The 16,787-nt window shown below is 45.1% G+C and overlaps 1 protein-coding gene and 1 pseudogene across 2 annotated transcripts in view; one reads left to right on the top strand and one right to left on the bottom strand.

Annotated features, from left to right (window-relative positions):
* The window catches only part of LOC310798159 (mucin-5B-like), a gene marked incomplete at both ends in the record, with an annotated part of 58,426 nt that extends 54,490 nt beyond the window's left edge, over positions 1–3,936 (top strand). Inside the window, 7 exons of the mRNA XM_083660634.1 lie at positions 142–182; positions 303–434; positions 892–990; positions 1,777–1,905; positions 2,024–2,063; positions 2,727–2,847; positions 3,723–3,936. Coding sequence (XP_083516760.1) covers positions 142–182; positions 303–434; positions 892–990; positions 1,777–1,905; positions 2,024–2,063; positions 2,727–2,847; positions 3,723–3,936 — 776 coding nt within the window. The remainder of the gene's footprint in view (positions 1–141; positions 183–302; positions 435–891; positions 991–1,776; positions 1,906–2,023; positions 2,064–2,726; positions 2,848–3,722) is intronic.
* Positions 3,937–14,024: 10,088 nt separating this feature from the next.
* Positions 14,025–16,587, bottom strand: LOC310798290 (tetratricopeptide repeat protein 7B pseudogene; annotated as a pseudogene). The gene has a single exon. The product of its transcript is annotated as a tetratricopeptide repeat protein 7B pseudogene (transcript).
* Positions 16,588–16,787: the final 200 nt, after the last annotated feature.

The raw sequence follows: 16,787 nt of genomic DNA, 5'->3' as shown, positions 1-16,787 counted from the left end.
GATTTATTGAATCTAGAATCTTGCATTAATGTTTCCAGACACAAGAGGGCACTAGTGTTGTGTCTTTAAAACATTCTTCAGGAACAACAGTCACGATCAGTGTATGAATTCCCCTGACCTGGCTTCTGTTTGTCTCTCCAGTTCCTAAAGCGGTGTGCGTCTACAACAACACTGAGTACCAGGTAAGAACACAGTCAATATCCCTTGATTAATTAATTAATTAATTAATAAATAACCAGCATTCTAAATGAAGAATATTGAATTGAGCAGCAAGTTTGATCAGGCTGCATTTGTATTCCCAGCCCGGCTCTAAGATCCCACCATCAGGACCTGAGTGCTGTGAAGTCTGTGACTGCAGCAGCTCTGTGGACAGCAAGACCAAGCTGCACACCATCTCCTGCACACCTGTGGTCTGCAACAAAGACTGCTCAGAGGTACACACACACACACACACACACACACACACACACACCTGCACACGTGCTGTCTGCAACAAAGCCTGCTCAGATGTACAGCATGCTCGCTCATGTACCGACAAACATACAGACTGCATTTTACGTTTCATACTCTTACCCAAGTGCAATCATCATCTTCATCACCATCATCATCATCTTCATCATCATCATCATAAATAAAAGGGTGCAAGACGTGGGCTGCGATTTTCTTTGTCCCAGAAGTGGTGTCACTCAACTGGAAGTGATGATGTCATAGGCATTGTGACATCATCACTGATGTCATAAGAGCAAGCGCAGAGGAGAGAGACATTTCGAGGATGCCCATGAGTACCCACAATTCTATGCGCACGAATGAAAGATTGCTGCCTGCTGGCCAGTTCTGTGGCACATGTGTTCAGAGCTCTCACCTCATCTGCCTTGTCTCCTCGTCCTGCAGGGTTTTGAGTACCAGCCTGTCTCTGGCCAGTGCTGTGGGAAATGTGTTCAGAAGATGTGTGTTGTCAACCTGCCAGACAACACGACCACCACCATCCAGGTGAGTGTCTGTGTGACGGAACAGCAGATCTCAGAGAAAGCCTTCAGACATCATACAATGCATCATCATCATACAATACGATGCATATAAATGACTATACATATTCACGACTTCCAATTATTTCTGTGTTTGATGTCATTTTGATGCTAGACAGCAGAGACAGAGAGAGAGAGTGATGTCATTTAGTAGCAAAGTAATCAATGCACTTTGTTGCATAGCTATTTCTTGTTGTTTTGGGGTATGTGTAGTAGTGCTAGGTTAAAAAATATATATCGATACAAATCGATCTATAAATCGATATATAAATGATAGATTCATCTGAAGGAACTGATATCAATTCATAATTCGCAATATCGATCTTTTAATATAATGCCTTTTCCCGCTTGAAGCTTTAACCCTGTTAGACTCGCGTGGTTTGGTTCTTAGCGCAACGAGAGCTCATAAACATCTGTAAACATTCATATTTTTAATCATGCTAATGCATCAGGTTAGAGGGCTCCTTGTACAATCTACATCATTAGTTCTTTCAGAATCTCTTTCATATCCAAGCAAAATTGGTATTGTAACTGAAATATCGATATTGAATCGACTCAGGAAATCAGTGGCTTATGTTTAAAATGGAGTTTATGTTTCTCAGATACTCAGGGTAGCTGATGGATTTTGTGCCATACCTTGGCCTGGTCACGCACTGTGTGAGCGAGCGAGGCCCAGGACCTCCGTCATCCCTCTCTCCCACTATCTAATAAAGCCATTATGTGTTCCTCCTCTAACCGCATGGTGGTACAGGTGAACACGACTTGGTCGCCCCCTGATGACAAGTGTGTGAAATACACCTGTGAGAAGATTAATGGACAGCTCATTACCAAGGAGACCAAGACCACCTGTCCTCCCTTCAACCCACTGGACTGTGAACCTGTGAGTTCTTCTGCCTTCACCCACGCTAACAAACAATCCACAGCTCATAACCTGGACCTTCTGGACTGCATGCTGATATGTCTAACATGCAATCTGAAATCTGCCTTTGTTTTTCCAGGGCACAGTGACTACTGATTCTAGTGGATGCTGCAAGAGCTGTAAGTTAAAGAGTGTAGTGAAGAGATTTGAATACTACAGTGGCCTACTGTAGGTCAACGCACTGCAAACAATGCTGATTCATTTTGCACCTGATCTAACATATATCCGAAAACAAGTTTTGCAGACTTTGTCAGTGATGTCATTCATGCACAAATGACATCACTGGTCCACAACTTCACGCAAATCAACTCTCGATAACTGTCAAATTAAATGAATGTCTGCAAAACGTTTTACAGTTTTTGGATATGTGCAAAAATAAATCAGCATTGTTTTTCGGTGGAAGAGCATGCAAATAGACAAAACACAAGCAAATCAATTCCATCAATCTGTCAATCATCAACCTTTATTTAAACAGGCAAGTTAATTAAGAACAAATTCTTATTTTCAATAACGGCCTGTGCTGCAAATACAACTGCAATACATAAATATTGCATACACACAACACATTAAGTCTACTTGGTTGTCTTGTGTGTATTTGCAGCGCCTGTGTTGTAAAAATTGATGGTGTTCTGTCTAGTTGCACAGTGCGTTGACCTCTCTAGGCCACCGTAGTGAACATATACAACTGTATAAGTTCGAAAGATGTCATTTTGCCCACAAAGTTGTCTGTCACCACGTCATCTAGTGAAGCCTAACGCTGTGTGTGTGTGTGTATGTTCCAGGTACGGTGCGTAGCATCTGCGAGGTCCATACCAAGGAGACGGTCATCGAGGTGGACGACTGTAGGAGCCTGTCGCCTGTCAACATCTCCTCCTGCGCCGGACACTGTGGAAGCTCCTCCATGTGAGTCGGCCATCTTTATAGCACTACTCAGTCAGAACGCTGCTTTGCCAGGGCACCTTTCTGCAACTCGGTGTCTTAAACACGCCCCGCTCTCTCTCTCACACACACACACACACACACACACACCCCGCTCTCACACACACTTTGTGTTCCGGGGGCACCTTCTAATTCAGGACCGATTCAAGTCCGAGACGAGACCAAGACCGTCAAAAATCGATCTCGAGACCGGACTCGAGACTGAGACCGGACTGGAGTACTACAGCCCTGCGGGGCAGCATTGAGAGATAAATGGGACTGATGCAAGGGTAGAACTACATGCATCCTCCATGAGCTCCATCCTGATTCCAGTGGGAAGAGATCCACTGCTACTATTACTATTATTAGTCATGTTTTTATTACAGTTGTAACCCTCGACTATTAATATTATAGTTCATTATTACTGTCTCTCTCTCTCTCTCAACCCAACCACTCATGGCAGATGAACGCCCACCAAGAGCCAGGTCAGCTCAAGGTTTTCTTCCCCGTTAAAGGGGTATTTTCCTTGCTGCCACCAAGCACTGCTCTTGTTGGCTAACTGTTTCAATTGTCACATGACCTCACAGTATAATCGCCAGTGCACGTGAGAATTGTTTCCATTGTTGGGTCTAAAATAAAGAGCCTGGTCTTCTTACCTGCTCTATTTGTAAAGCGCTTTGAGATAACTCTTGTGCTATATGAATGAATATACAATTGATTCATTGATTGATTGATTGATTGATTGATGGATGACTGGTGGGGGACAACATTTTTACAACACGTTTACTATTTGCTTGTCTTTGCTTCGTGTGTGTGTGTGTGTGTGTGTGTGTGTGTGTGTGTGTGTGTGTTGTGAGCAGGTACTCTGCAGCAGCCAGCAAGGTGATGCACGAGTGTGAGTGTTGCAGGGAGACGAGCACCAAGACGGGGGAGGTGGAGCTGGCGTGTCACGACGGCTCCAAGGTCAAACACACCTACACCATGGTGGTGGCCTGCAGCTGCAGCGTGAGCCAGTGTGTGCCCGGTGGGTCCGGGGTCACGGACGGCGTGGGCCGCAGACGCAGGAGACGTTGAGACGAGAGCACACGTGACTGATGAATGTTTCCAGTGGATTGGAGCCAGATGCCTTACAGATGCTACACAACAGTGTCAGCTTTCATCATTGTACCCAATGACTTGTGGAGCACTTTTTCCAATGTCACAGAATATAATTGTCATATAAATGTATTGTAGTTTAGCATAATTATCATAGTAGTAGTAGTAGTAGTAGTAGTAGATTAATAAAATGAATTCCTGCAAAATGAACACTTGTATCTCTACATTCTATGTGGCCCTTGTACATATTAGCAAAGCACAAATATTCAGCAACATGGAGGTCCGGCATCAGGGTCCCCGGAGGTGGGAGAGGCAACTTTGAGCATCTCAGGGATACGCATCCTCTGGCTGATCCACTCTGTGAACTCCAGCTCAGAGTGGATACGGTTCCTCTCTGCCATCTCTGACCGTGGGGGCCGGGGAAGGCTGCTCCGTTCAATTGGCTGTTCCAACTACTTCTTGATTGTTGTAGATCTCTAACAGCTTGTTTCTGTCTCTAAAGATCTCTTCAGGCTCCTTTGGTATGTTGCTAGATGCCTCGATCTCCACGGAAGTGATTTACAAATAATAAAGGGAGGATTAGCAGGATATGCTACAAAAAAACACAATTACAGATGACTAGCTAGCAGGCATCTCCTTGTGTGGAGACAGGCACCTCCAATGTTACTGGACACCCCTTATAGCCTCTGCATTGCAGTGAAGGATTTATGACATCAATGTCACAGAGTCTATGACGTCATCAGTGTCTGTCATAAATCACCCATGTCACAGACAGTAACTAAACAGTGACATTATCTGTGATTTATGACATCACTGAAGATCTCACTAATAATGCCAGACATTGTGACATCAGTGACCCAGCAGTGACATCATCATCACTCACTGATGATACTCACTAATTTGTCATTTGCGATGGGACATGGGCTGCGATCAGTGGGCAAACTATGGTTTTCCTATCAAGACGTGGAAGTGTTGCTGAAACCTGTCGTTCCTCGAATGGCCACTTGGGGCTGGGTGCATGCAGTAAGCATTCACCCCATGTTAAAATGCCCGACTTTGGAACAGGATTAAACATGTTTCCAGTATGGGGGCAAAACACGGTTTTGGTCTGTCTACAGTATATAGTCCATGGGCCAAACACCAAAATTTCACATATCGGTACCACTCAAGTGAGCAAATTCTAATCATGATTTTTGAACATGTATATATCCATAGATGATATTTTAGTATGATAGCCTTTCCAGAATGGTAGCTTTCTCACGGTTATCAGCTCATGAAGTTAGCCAGCCCCTACAATAATTTGGATTCTAGGTGCTGATGCATATCCTATTCTAGGCTCTTTTTAGGACCTTTACTCATGTTTGATGAGAATATATTTGATAGAATTTTAAAGGGTAGCTTCCTAGCTTTCATTTAAGCTCAGTTTTGTGTCTCTCTGACAAATACAGAGGTCACAGGAGCTCCTCAAACTGTCAGTGACATTCGTTTTTCCACAATTTTCGTCTAAACTAGTTTTATTTCAGCACTGTGGCATCTAGGAACATCAGAGATACAAACAACAAACACTAGAATACTCACAGGACTATAAGGATTCAGAAAAGGTATCATGTGCCCATACTATCCCATCGTGAGGGGTGAATATGGCCCTTAAGGTAGAAGAATGACTTCTCAAGGGAAATGAGCCAGAGCCCTAAATTTAACAAATCGGTACCAGCCAGGTGGGCAAATTTTACTTGTGATTTTTTTAAATTCATATACCGTACATCCCTAGATTATGTTTTTATATGATAGACCTTGATGACTGGTAGCTTATTAGTGCTTATCCCCTCTTAAATTATGGACTGCTGTCGTTCAAAACTAGGAAAGTGCCCTCCCTGGAAATCATCTTTCTTTCATTATCCGTTGCCTAGGGTGTGTCTGGACTACTGTTAATATTACATAGATATAGGCAAACTATCCTATGATATTGTACATACTATACTATACTATACTAGATATACTATGCTTGTCTACTAAAGTGGCACATTTCTCAGTCAAAAACAGAGTAAATTGACACGTTTCTCAGTCAAAAATAGTTTTATTTGTGTTACATTATATGAACAGCCACATTCAAAATGTTTCCAGTCTTTCAGGACAATATTAGGACAATCTACCCTTCCTGAGACACCATGCCACCCACGAGGGCAACACCATCATCGTCATTCACATCTGAGTGTGCTGGTTGGCACATTTTTGTAGTTTGCACAGGTTTGTGCACTTCAGACCATTATTGAGACCTGTGCACTCTGGTGGTTTGCACGACCTCACACACTTGCAGGAGAGCAACTGCAAAACGGTCTGGTGCTGGGGAACCGCACATCCACTGGATTTCAAGCTGCCCCTCATCGTCTGTGGTCCACCCATGGTCCTTGGGGCTTGGTACAGATGGCTGGGTTTGAAGAGACCGTCTAGAGATTGGAGTCTGATCTTTTGCATGAATGGAATGCATTAATAGCCAATCCTCAAATGGTGGAAGCTGGCTGGACTCGACCTCCCCACGTCTGGTGCAGAAAAGTTGGTATCGGAGGAGGTTGACATCTGTAATGTGTGTAGAGGGTACATATACATGTGGCACATGATTTCCAGCAGCTTCTTGAAGAGCTCATTAGAGACATCCCAAGCACGGCCGAGCTCAAGGAAGGCTTCTTGATATGTCCTGTCTGTTCAGGGTGCCCACTTTTCCGTGTCCTGCAAATACGCTGACAGTGTTGCAGCCAGTGAACGTGTGCATGCCAATCAAGGCGCCAGCAATACTATCGCCGCGTGATTTGCATAGTTTGGTGATGTCCTGGAACATTGTCTTGTTCTGTCAGTGTTCCACATTTTTGGTACATTCATGGGATGTCCTTGCTCCAACCCAGAGTCAGTAGCAGGACATCTGTGTCTGCCATGATGATCATTGCCTTGAAGCCAGACTCTGCTACATGGAGAGCATGCATTAGCATGCAGGTGTCAGCTTCTTCCTGAGAGGATTTGAGCTGTGTTACCTCCTCCCATTGGTTCTTGTTGATTTTGAAGCAGACTACTTCACAGGTAACATATAAGGCCTTGTCTTGTAGTTTCTATCTGTGTTTAGGTCCTTTCCATTCCTCAAACAAGAATTTGATCAGACTGACTTTGCTGGCAGCGCTGTAGAGCAGTTTCCTCCACTGCTGGATGTTGTGGCTGGAATCATGCAGGTTGGCTACATCTGGCGGGGCAACAGTTGCAGTTGACGAGCTGACAAACTCATATTGATCTGGACTGAGTGGATTCACAAAGGAGTTTCCCATGATATCAACAATGGACTGTACTTTAAGGACCATAGGTGGACCACAGATGATGAGGGGCAGCTTGAAATCCAGTGGATGCACGGTTCCCCAGCACCAGGTGCCGTCTTGCAGTTGCTCTCCTGCAAGTGTGTGAGGTTGTGCAAACCACGAGAGTGCACATGTCTCAATAACGGTCTGAAATGCACAAACCTGTGTGTAACACTACTATCAGTTCAGAATGAGCACACCTCTCTGATTCAGTTAGAGAGAGTAGATCACCTTTATCTATGGACCGGGGTCACAGAAGCTCTAGGTCGCTCTTGGAGAAATGGGCACCAGGCAGCACACAGAACACGACACAGACTCAGCAGGTACGTTTTTAAAGATAACACAACATTTATTTACTTGTATTTCAGTTATTTCTTATTCTTTATTTCTTCAAGCATACCATTTCAACAATAATATTAATCAAACACAATTCTTTTTTCCCACTAAACTATTTCTCTTTCTTTCAGGTTTTGCATTCAACGACGGTGGGTCGACGACAGATGTTCACACATCAGGTAAGTAACTGTCTCTTTTATTTCTTATTTTATAAGAAACTATTTTGTTATTAGACAGGCACTCATTAATTTTTGTTAATTCCTATGTTGATTTATTATAATTCCATATAAATCCTATTTTAAAGTGCTTCTGACTCAACAGAGATACAGTCGCCGGTTATTATTATTTCGATTGGATTCGACCTTCAACCTCAAAAAAACAACCGTTCCTTCAATAGAACTCAATTACCCAGAAACAAAAACAATAGAACAAGTTCCCTTCAGGAATTCCATAGTATTGCTCTGGTTGCATTACTGTGTATTTCAGCAAGTAATACACAGCTGTATATAAAAATAGAAAAACTAGTTTAACACTGCTAAGGTTCAGGTTCTATTAAAGTACTTAGAAAACAAATCAATAACTCACGTTCAAATCAGGTGAGCACTATCAAATGCACACAGAGCAATACTCACAATGGACAATCGAAATAAATCACAATTATTATAAACAATTATCTAGATTCAGAACAAAACAAAACATTCAACATGTGCTGTAGTTTGGATCCACGAGATCAGTTCGACTCGGACAGTTATCCTTTGAATGGAAAAGTGCAAGGGGGATATTGTCTTCCCACTGTGATGGAAGCTCCGTGGGTTTGAATGTGTGGGGCAATGTGGGGCAATGGATACGATTGTCCTACCACTGTGTTAGAAACTCCATGAAATCCGTGGGGCAATAGATACGATTGTCCTACCACTTAGTTGACAAGGGATAATTCGATCATCTCTCCTTTCTCTCGATCCGGTTCAGGGCTTAGGCTCGCCACCCCAAGAACCAGCTGCACCTCTCTCCACGGGAAGCAAGCCGGGCTGGGGAATCCGGGGTCTGGTGGATTCAGACGCTGACAACAAGGACGGACAGGAAACGGGAACAAGGACCAAGGGCCAAGGGGGAGGAGAGAGAGAGGAGTGAAGACAGCGAGAGAGTAGTAAACGAGAGAGAGGAGTTAAGACAGCGACTGTTGAAGACATTTAGCTTGTGTTTACTCGAGCCATGAGAAGTTTTTTTTTAAACTCACACACAACCGAAGAGCACACAGCGACAGCAGTCAGTGTGAAATCATATCAGCAGTGATGATGAGCAGCATCACCTGGAGACCAAGGACCTGTATAAAGGGCCAGTCCAGCTGCCTGGATCCTATGTTTCTGGAGGGCGGCAGAGGCACTACGGGACACACGTCTAGAGGGAGCCCATACTGCAGACCCAACGCCGGACACGCATCTAAATGCAGCCAAAAGGAGAATGTGAGGACAGAGGCAGAGTGTCCGCGGAAGTGTCTCGAGACCCTTCATCCAAATGTGGCCAAACGACGCTGGACCAAGGAGGAAGACAAAATGTTGATGGAGCTGGTGGCTCAGTTTGGGACTGGAGCGTGGCGGGACATAGCCGACCACCTGGGCAGCCGTAGCACCAAGCGGTGCCGCGAGCGATGGCTGAACCACCTCAACCCTGCTCTGATAAAGAGCTGCTGGACCAGCGAGGAGGACCGCATAATCTGCGAGGCCCATCACAACCTGGGAAACTGCTGGAGTGAAATATGCAAGCTGCTGCCTGGCAGGACGGACAACGGCATAAAAAACAGATGGAACAGTAGTCTGAAGAAGAAGGTGGAGAGGGAGGGCTATCCTCCCCAGACATGTTCCAAGCCGGCCTCCAAGAGGAGCTCTGGGACGTCCTGCATCAAGGTGGAACACCCCAGCAGTCAGGTGGAGGACAGACGTCCCCCCTGCCCCCCCGCTGACTGTCCCCCCTCTCCTGGCTGGCTCGCCAATTATGTAACACTACTATCAGTTCAGAATGAGCACACCTCTCTGATTCAGTTAGAGAGAGTAGATCACCTTTATCTATGGACCGGGGTCACAGAAGCTCTAGGTCGCTCTTGGAGAAATGGGCACCAGGCAGCACACAGAACACGACACAGACTCAGCAGGTACGTTTTTAAAGATAACACAACATGTATTTACTTGTATTTCAGTTATTTCTTATTCTTTCTTTCTTCAAGCATATCATTTCAACAATAATATTAATCAAACACAATTCTTTTTTCCCACTAAACTATTTCTCTTTCTTTCAGGTTTTGCATTCAACGACGGTGGGTCGACGACAGATGTTCACACATCAGGTAAGTAACTGTCTCTTTTATTTCTTATTTTATAAGAAACTATTTTGTTATTAGTCAGGCACTCATTAATTTTTGTTAATTCCTATGTTGATTTATTAAAATTCCATATAAATCCTATTTTAAAGTGCTTCTGACTCAACAGAGATACAGTCGCCGGTTATTATTATTTCGATTGGATTCGACCTTCAACCTCAAAAAAACAACCGTTCCTTCAATAGAACTCAATTATCCAGAAACAAAAACAATAGAACAAGTTCCCTTCAGGAATTCCATAGTATTGCTCTGGTTGCATTACTGTGTATTTCAGCAAGTAATACACAGCTGTATATAAAAATAGAAAAACTAGTTTAACACTGCTAAGGTTCAGGTTCTATTAAAGTACTTAGAAAACAAATCAATAACTCACGTTCAAATCAGGTGAGCACTATCAAATGCACACAGAGCAATACTCACAATGGACAATCGAAATAAATCACAATTATTATAAACAATTATCTAGATTCAGAACAAAAACAAAACATTCAACATGTGCTGTAGTTTGGATCCACGAGATCAGTTCGACTCGGACAGTTATCCTTTGAATGGAAAAGTGCAAGGGGGATATTGTCTTCCCACTGTGATGGAAGCTCCGTGGGTTTGAATGTGTGGGGCAATGTGGGGCAATGGATACGATTGTCCTACCACTGTGTTAGAAACTCCATGAAATCCGTGGGGCAATAGATACGATTGTCCTACCACTTAGTTGACAAGGGATAATTCGATCATCTCTCCTTTCTCTCGATCCGGTTCAGGGCTTAGGCTCGCCACCCCAAGAACCAGCTGCACCTCTCTCCACGGGAAGCAAGCCGGGCTGGGGAATCCGGGGTCTGGTGGATTCAGACGCTGACAACAAGGACGGACAGGAAACGGGAACAAGGACCAAGGGCCAAGGGGGAGGAGAAGGAGGACCTGGCCTTGTACCCACAAAACCAAGAAAAGTGTCACTTAACGGATCAAATAAATGTTTTCTCTCCTGTGTGGACTCTAATGTGCAATGTGTAACCATTAAGCCAAATAAAACGTTACATCAAATAAACAAATAAAATTGTCATCACTCCTTTAACCATCTGTCATGTCATTTTCTCTTTTCTTTTCCATTCAGCATCAAAATACATTTTATATAGCAATTACATGAAACATAGTATTACAGTATGGCTAACAGAATATACAAAGTGACATCAGTTCAAGTGCATTCATTTCAGTAACTCCATTTCCTTGACCTAAAAGCTACAGTATACTGTATCACCACTGGTGTGCATTAAACACACTGCAACAGCTACTAATAAGCTTAACACTAGCAGGCTTTACACTGCAGAAATAAACACTGATTGAGGTAATGAAAAGAATAACGCTACACGCGATGCGTCATGGCTGCTCTACGCATCCAGTAAAACCACCGGGTGACTCTCACCCATGTTAGCTGAGGGTTTGCACGTTCAGCACGTTAATGTGCTAGCCACGGTAGCGTGGTGGATGCTAATCCGTGTTGCTAATGTTTGTAGCACTATTGCATCGAGTCAGCATGTTTTCAGTCTGCTAGCTTCATATTATCATTACAGCAAGCTGCAATAGCACTTTTTCATGTCGGGGGAAACTCACCAAGAATCTGCTTTCGGCAAATGGCAGCGTGATGGTCACTACCACAGGTCGCTATTTAGCAGCAATGAATCTGGTCGGGGACAATAATTTTCTTTACTGACGGTTTCAGAGAGATAACAGTTAATTATCGGTAAGCACACATATATTTTACTTACACGTGTCTCTGTGTTCTATGTCTCAACACGTATTTCTGTATTTCTGTTCTCCGGTGTCAACACACGTCTTGTCTGATATTCGTCCAGGTAGGAAAAGGAAGCGCTAGGTATTTTCACCGTCATCTTAGCTAGACTGGCGGATGCTGCGTAGCGTCTGATGTACTTTCAAAATAAGAGTCCTTCACCAGAATTTACCTTTTCACCTTCTGATATGCTTTCAAAATAAGAGTCCTCCCATTACTTCTATTATATTCACTGTTTATATTATGTTATATTCACAGTATAATTTATTACATTAAACATATTATACGGTTCTGGTAACCTGGGTTACATGTGCAAACTACAAACATGTGCCAACCAACACAGAAGAGCTTGCTGCACAGCTGACAGACTCAGATGTGAATGACGATGATGGTGTTGCCCTCGTGGATGACATGGTCTCAGGAGGGTAGATTGTCCTAATATTGTGTTGAAAGACTGGAAACATTTTGAATGTAGCTGTACATATACCGTAACACAAATAAAACAATTTCTGACTGAAAAGCATGCCAATTTACCCTCTTTTTGACTGGGAAATGTGCCAATTTAGTATAGTATAGTATGGTATGGTATGTATAGTATCATAGGATAGCATGCCTATATCTAGACATGTAATATTAACAGTTAGTAGTCCAGACACCCCAGGGAGAGGATATAATGAAAGAAAGATGATTTCCCATAATTCACATAAGTCCATAATTTAAGAGGGGTGGTTAAGCACTAATAAGCTACCATGGTCATAGGAATTAAAAAAAATCACAAGTAGAATTTCTCCACCCGGATGGTACCGATATCTTACATTTTGGGTTCTGGCCCATTTCCCTCGAGAAGGCATTCTTCTACCAAATTCAAAGGGCAAAATTCACCCCTCACGATGGGATAGTATGGGTTCATTATGCTGAAATAAAGACTATAATTTAGGCGAAAACTGTGGAAAAATGAATGTCACTGACACTTTGAAGAGCCCATGTGAGCTCTTTATTTGTCAGACAGACTCACAACTGAGCTCAAATGAAAGCTATGAAGCTACCCTTTCAAATGTTGTCAAACATGTTCTCATAGAACATGGTTAAAGGTCCTGAGCCTAAAATAGGTTATGGATCAGCACCTAGAATCAAATTTATTGTAGGGGTTTGCTAACTTCATGAGCCGATAACTGTGACAAAGCTGCCATTCTGCAAAGGCTATCATACTAAAATATCATCTATGGATAACCTGTTCAAAAATCATGATTAGAATTTGTCCACTTGAGTGGTACCGATATGTGCAATTTTTGTGTTTGGCCCATGGACTAAATAGGGGAAAATAAGAAAATGTCCAATAAATATGAAAAGCTACTCCTGTGGAAAGGCTATCATATATTAATTTACTTATATTGACCCTATAAACAATTTAGTATAGGTAAAGTTTTGCCCACCCATATGGTACCAATATCTGGTCTGGCCCATGGACTAATATAGCTAATTTCACCTTTTCATAACAACCGTAGGGGGTGATTGACAGGTTGTTTTTGTTGTTTACAAAATTCAAGGGGTAACATGTAAGTTAACTTATTTCAACATGGTCCCTTCTCATCAATGCCCGCAGCTCCAGGCAGCATGGGAGAATTACTGTACTGAAAAACACACACCAAATAGCAGGTGGCACGGTCAAACCATATCTCTATACTGTATTCTTTACCCAAGTAATAGGCTACTGGTTTAAGTAAACAATTTGATACTATTTCCAATCTTTGCTGAGCAAGAATTTTGCGCAAAAGGAAACGCAGGTCCCAAATGTGCCGCAGGTCCCATATAGATGTGGGGTCCACATATTTTTGTAAATAAATGCTCGGCCTATTAATTGAAGTTTTACGGTAAGATAAAATTCAGGATACAGTAACAGCGGAGATATGATCATCCAAACCAAAAGTTTCCACTTTTTGTGTCGAGTTTATATAGAAATGAGTGGAAAAGACAAGATGAGAAGAGCATCTCTTGCCGGCTGCTGCCTCGCAAGTCAAACCATGTGACGAGTAATGGACAAGTCGATGCAACCCCTAGTGGTTGCATCGGTATATGTGTCATAGTGCGACCCCTAGTGGTTGCATCTGTATATGTGTCATAGTGGGACCCCTAGTGGTTGCATCTGTATATGTGTTATAGTGCCACCCCTAGTGGTTGCATCTGTAGGCTATATGTGTCATAGTGCAACCCCTAGTGGTTGCATCGGGTATGTGTGTCATAGTGCTCTGGGTATGATAGTGAATGGCAGAATGGGACTGCTGGCCTCCAGCTCCAAAGCGGTGAGGAAGCAGTCGGTGGCGGCGGCAGCATTGCCCTGAGCTTGCAACACCTCGCCTAGACTGTTCCACACATCGTGAGCCGTACTGTTGACCTGCACGGCGTCCCTCAGGACCTTCTCCGACAGGCTGTAGCGCTGCAGCTGCTGGAGAATCAGACCCAGTCGCTGCATGGTCTTGACGTGCGTGGGATTGATGGACAGGGCCTCTTCGTACCAACGTTTGGCCTCGTCTACGTCGCCCCTCAGCTGGGCGATCTGCCCCCTCGTGTGCAACACCTTGTGGGACGTGGGGAAGAGGTCGGCTGCCTCCTGCGTGCAGGCCGTGGCCTCGGCCAGCTTCCACATGCCCATGTACACCTCGGCTGTGTGCAGCCAGATTTGAGCCAGCATCGTCCAGGGGTGCAGCGGGCCGTGTTTGGCGGCGCTGCTCGGCAGGGAGGAGGCCACATCGGACAACGTCTGCTCCATGCGGCTGGCTGCTATCGAGGTAGCGTGGACCGAGCCCGTCTCGGCGTCGCCGAAGTCCGGCAGCGTCATGACGTTGAGCTGTCGTCTGTCTGCTGCGGCTCTGTCCAACGGACTGCCACGTCCCCAGTCACTGGGGTCTGTGAGGTTGTAAAAGCTCTTCCAGATCTGCAGCATGTGTTTACAGGTGAGTAGAGCCTCCTCTGGTCCTCTGCACAGCGTCTCCAACTTCACCTTGGTGTAGAGCAGATTTAAGTTCTCAGGATACTCGGACACGGCCAGCTCTATAATATTGAGAGCGTCATGGTAGTGTTTCTGAGCAGAGAGCAGCAGCGCCAACAGATGGAGGGAATGGACATTGTCTCCCTGAAGCTGCAAAGCCTGACGCACATAGCCCAGCGCCTCGGGGATCTGCCTGGATACAGCCAGCTGCAGTGCGAGGTAGAACACTGCTAGATGGTCAGTGGGAGACAGACTCTGAGCTCTCTGGAAGGCTCCCAAAGCTTTCCTCTGGTACTCCTCCTGTGTGCCTCGCAATGATGCATCGGTGGCCTTGAGGCTGAAGACCAGGCCTATAGCCAGGTAACCTTTGGCTCTGAACTCTTCTCTTTGGCTCTGAACTTTCTCCCCCATGTCTACCACCATCTTCGCAAAACACTCCCCCTCATCCAACCAGTGCAGGGGTCCGATGCACAGTTTGACAGCCAGCAGTGGGATGGTGGGGTCGTCGGGCTTCAGGCGGATACACTCCTTGAGAACCTTGATGGCCCGGGCCGATTTCCCAGCCGCCATCAGCGACAGAGCGAGCTGGTGGAACTCCTCAAAGGCAAACTTCATGGCTCTCTCCAAACACTCAGACAGCATCTCATACTGGCCTCTCCTGCCGAGAGCTATACTAAGGAGATCGTACACCGCAGAGGCCGACTGCAGGCTGATGATGCGATCGTTGTTGTTTTCAGGCATCCTACTCAGCACAGCATCACGTTTAGCCATGGACTCACAGATGAGGAGCAATAGCAAAGCTTCCTCTGTATTCTCCTGAGGACAAAACAGATTATCTCCGGCGTAGACTCGTGGGCGTCGGCTTAGGTTGTAGTTCTTGCTGAGGGCGTGTCCTTGTCGCGTGTGTTCGTCCAATGGGGACACCGTGGGTGGGTCTTCCAGAGGAGACCAGTAACTCTGTTCACACATCCCTCTGAGCAAGATCTCTGCTAGCTGCCTGGCTATGGTCATGCGTAAGTTCTGGGTGGTTCTGGTCTGCACAGCCCGGAGAATCTCCCGGAATCGGCCCACGCCTCGTGTCAGGTTACCGCTTTTGAAGTGGATGAGATGGGCTCCCTGCAGGCCCATCTCCAGGAAGTAGCCCAGTTCCTGGTCTTGGACCACTGGGCCGGGCTTCGGACTGCGATTCTGAATCCTTGCTGACAACGCCTTCTCGACTTCCTGCAGGTAGAGCAGAGTGATGTCTCCAGACTTCTCGTAGCAGGTGATGATTTCCTGGTAATGCTCTCCTGCACTCCTATTGGACAACGGAGTGCCTGCGTTCTTGTTGGACAGAGATGGCGAGGCGTCTGGAACCTTCTCTAGACACAGTCCTTTAGTAGCATATGCCTCTGCTATCATTGAGAGCCTATAGACAGGAGCTCCCACCAGCTGCAAGTCATCCAGATTGACCCCGCTGTAGTGACCTAAGGCATCTCTGTACTCTCCCTCCACATAGCAGAGCTTATCCATCAGCAGATTGGCCTCCTGGAGGTAGTCGGCCTTGAGGTTTCCTTTATCCAGGACAGAGGTGAGGTGTTTCCTGACCGTCACCAGTTTAGGCTGTGGTCCCGTGGGACTGGCTCCCTGTTTGATGGGATTCTCCTTCAAATAGGTTCTGGAGTTTACACTCCCCCAACAGCAGCTCCCCTAGGTCATCGTTTGATATTATTTTGGCCGAGAGCTGTCGTACTAACTCCGGTATCTTGTCGAATTGCGCCTCTGAGCGGCACCGCTCTATCTCAGCCTCCAGTCGTGACTTCCTCGATGTCATCTTCGGCACTGGGTCGACCAAAACACGACAAGCTGATCAACTCCACCTCTATGATGACATCACAATTGCTCAAATGACATCACTCACTGTCACTATTAGGACTTTTGGACTACTCAAATCAATCAATCAATCAATCAATCAATCAACCAACCAACCAATCAAAGGCTTATTTCCATTGTGGACTTTTTCTTACCCTGATA

Source organism: Poromitra crassiceps, assembly GCF_964638095.1.
Source record: "Poromitra crassiceps genome assembly, chromosome: 25".
NCBI classification, from domain to species: domain Eukaryota; kingdom Metazoa; phylum Chordata; class Actinopteri; order Beryciformes; family Melamphaidae; genus Poromitra; species Poromitra crassiceps.
This window is presented reverse-complemented; position numbering and strand designations above follow the sequence as displayed.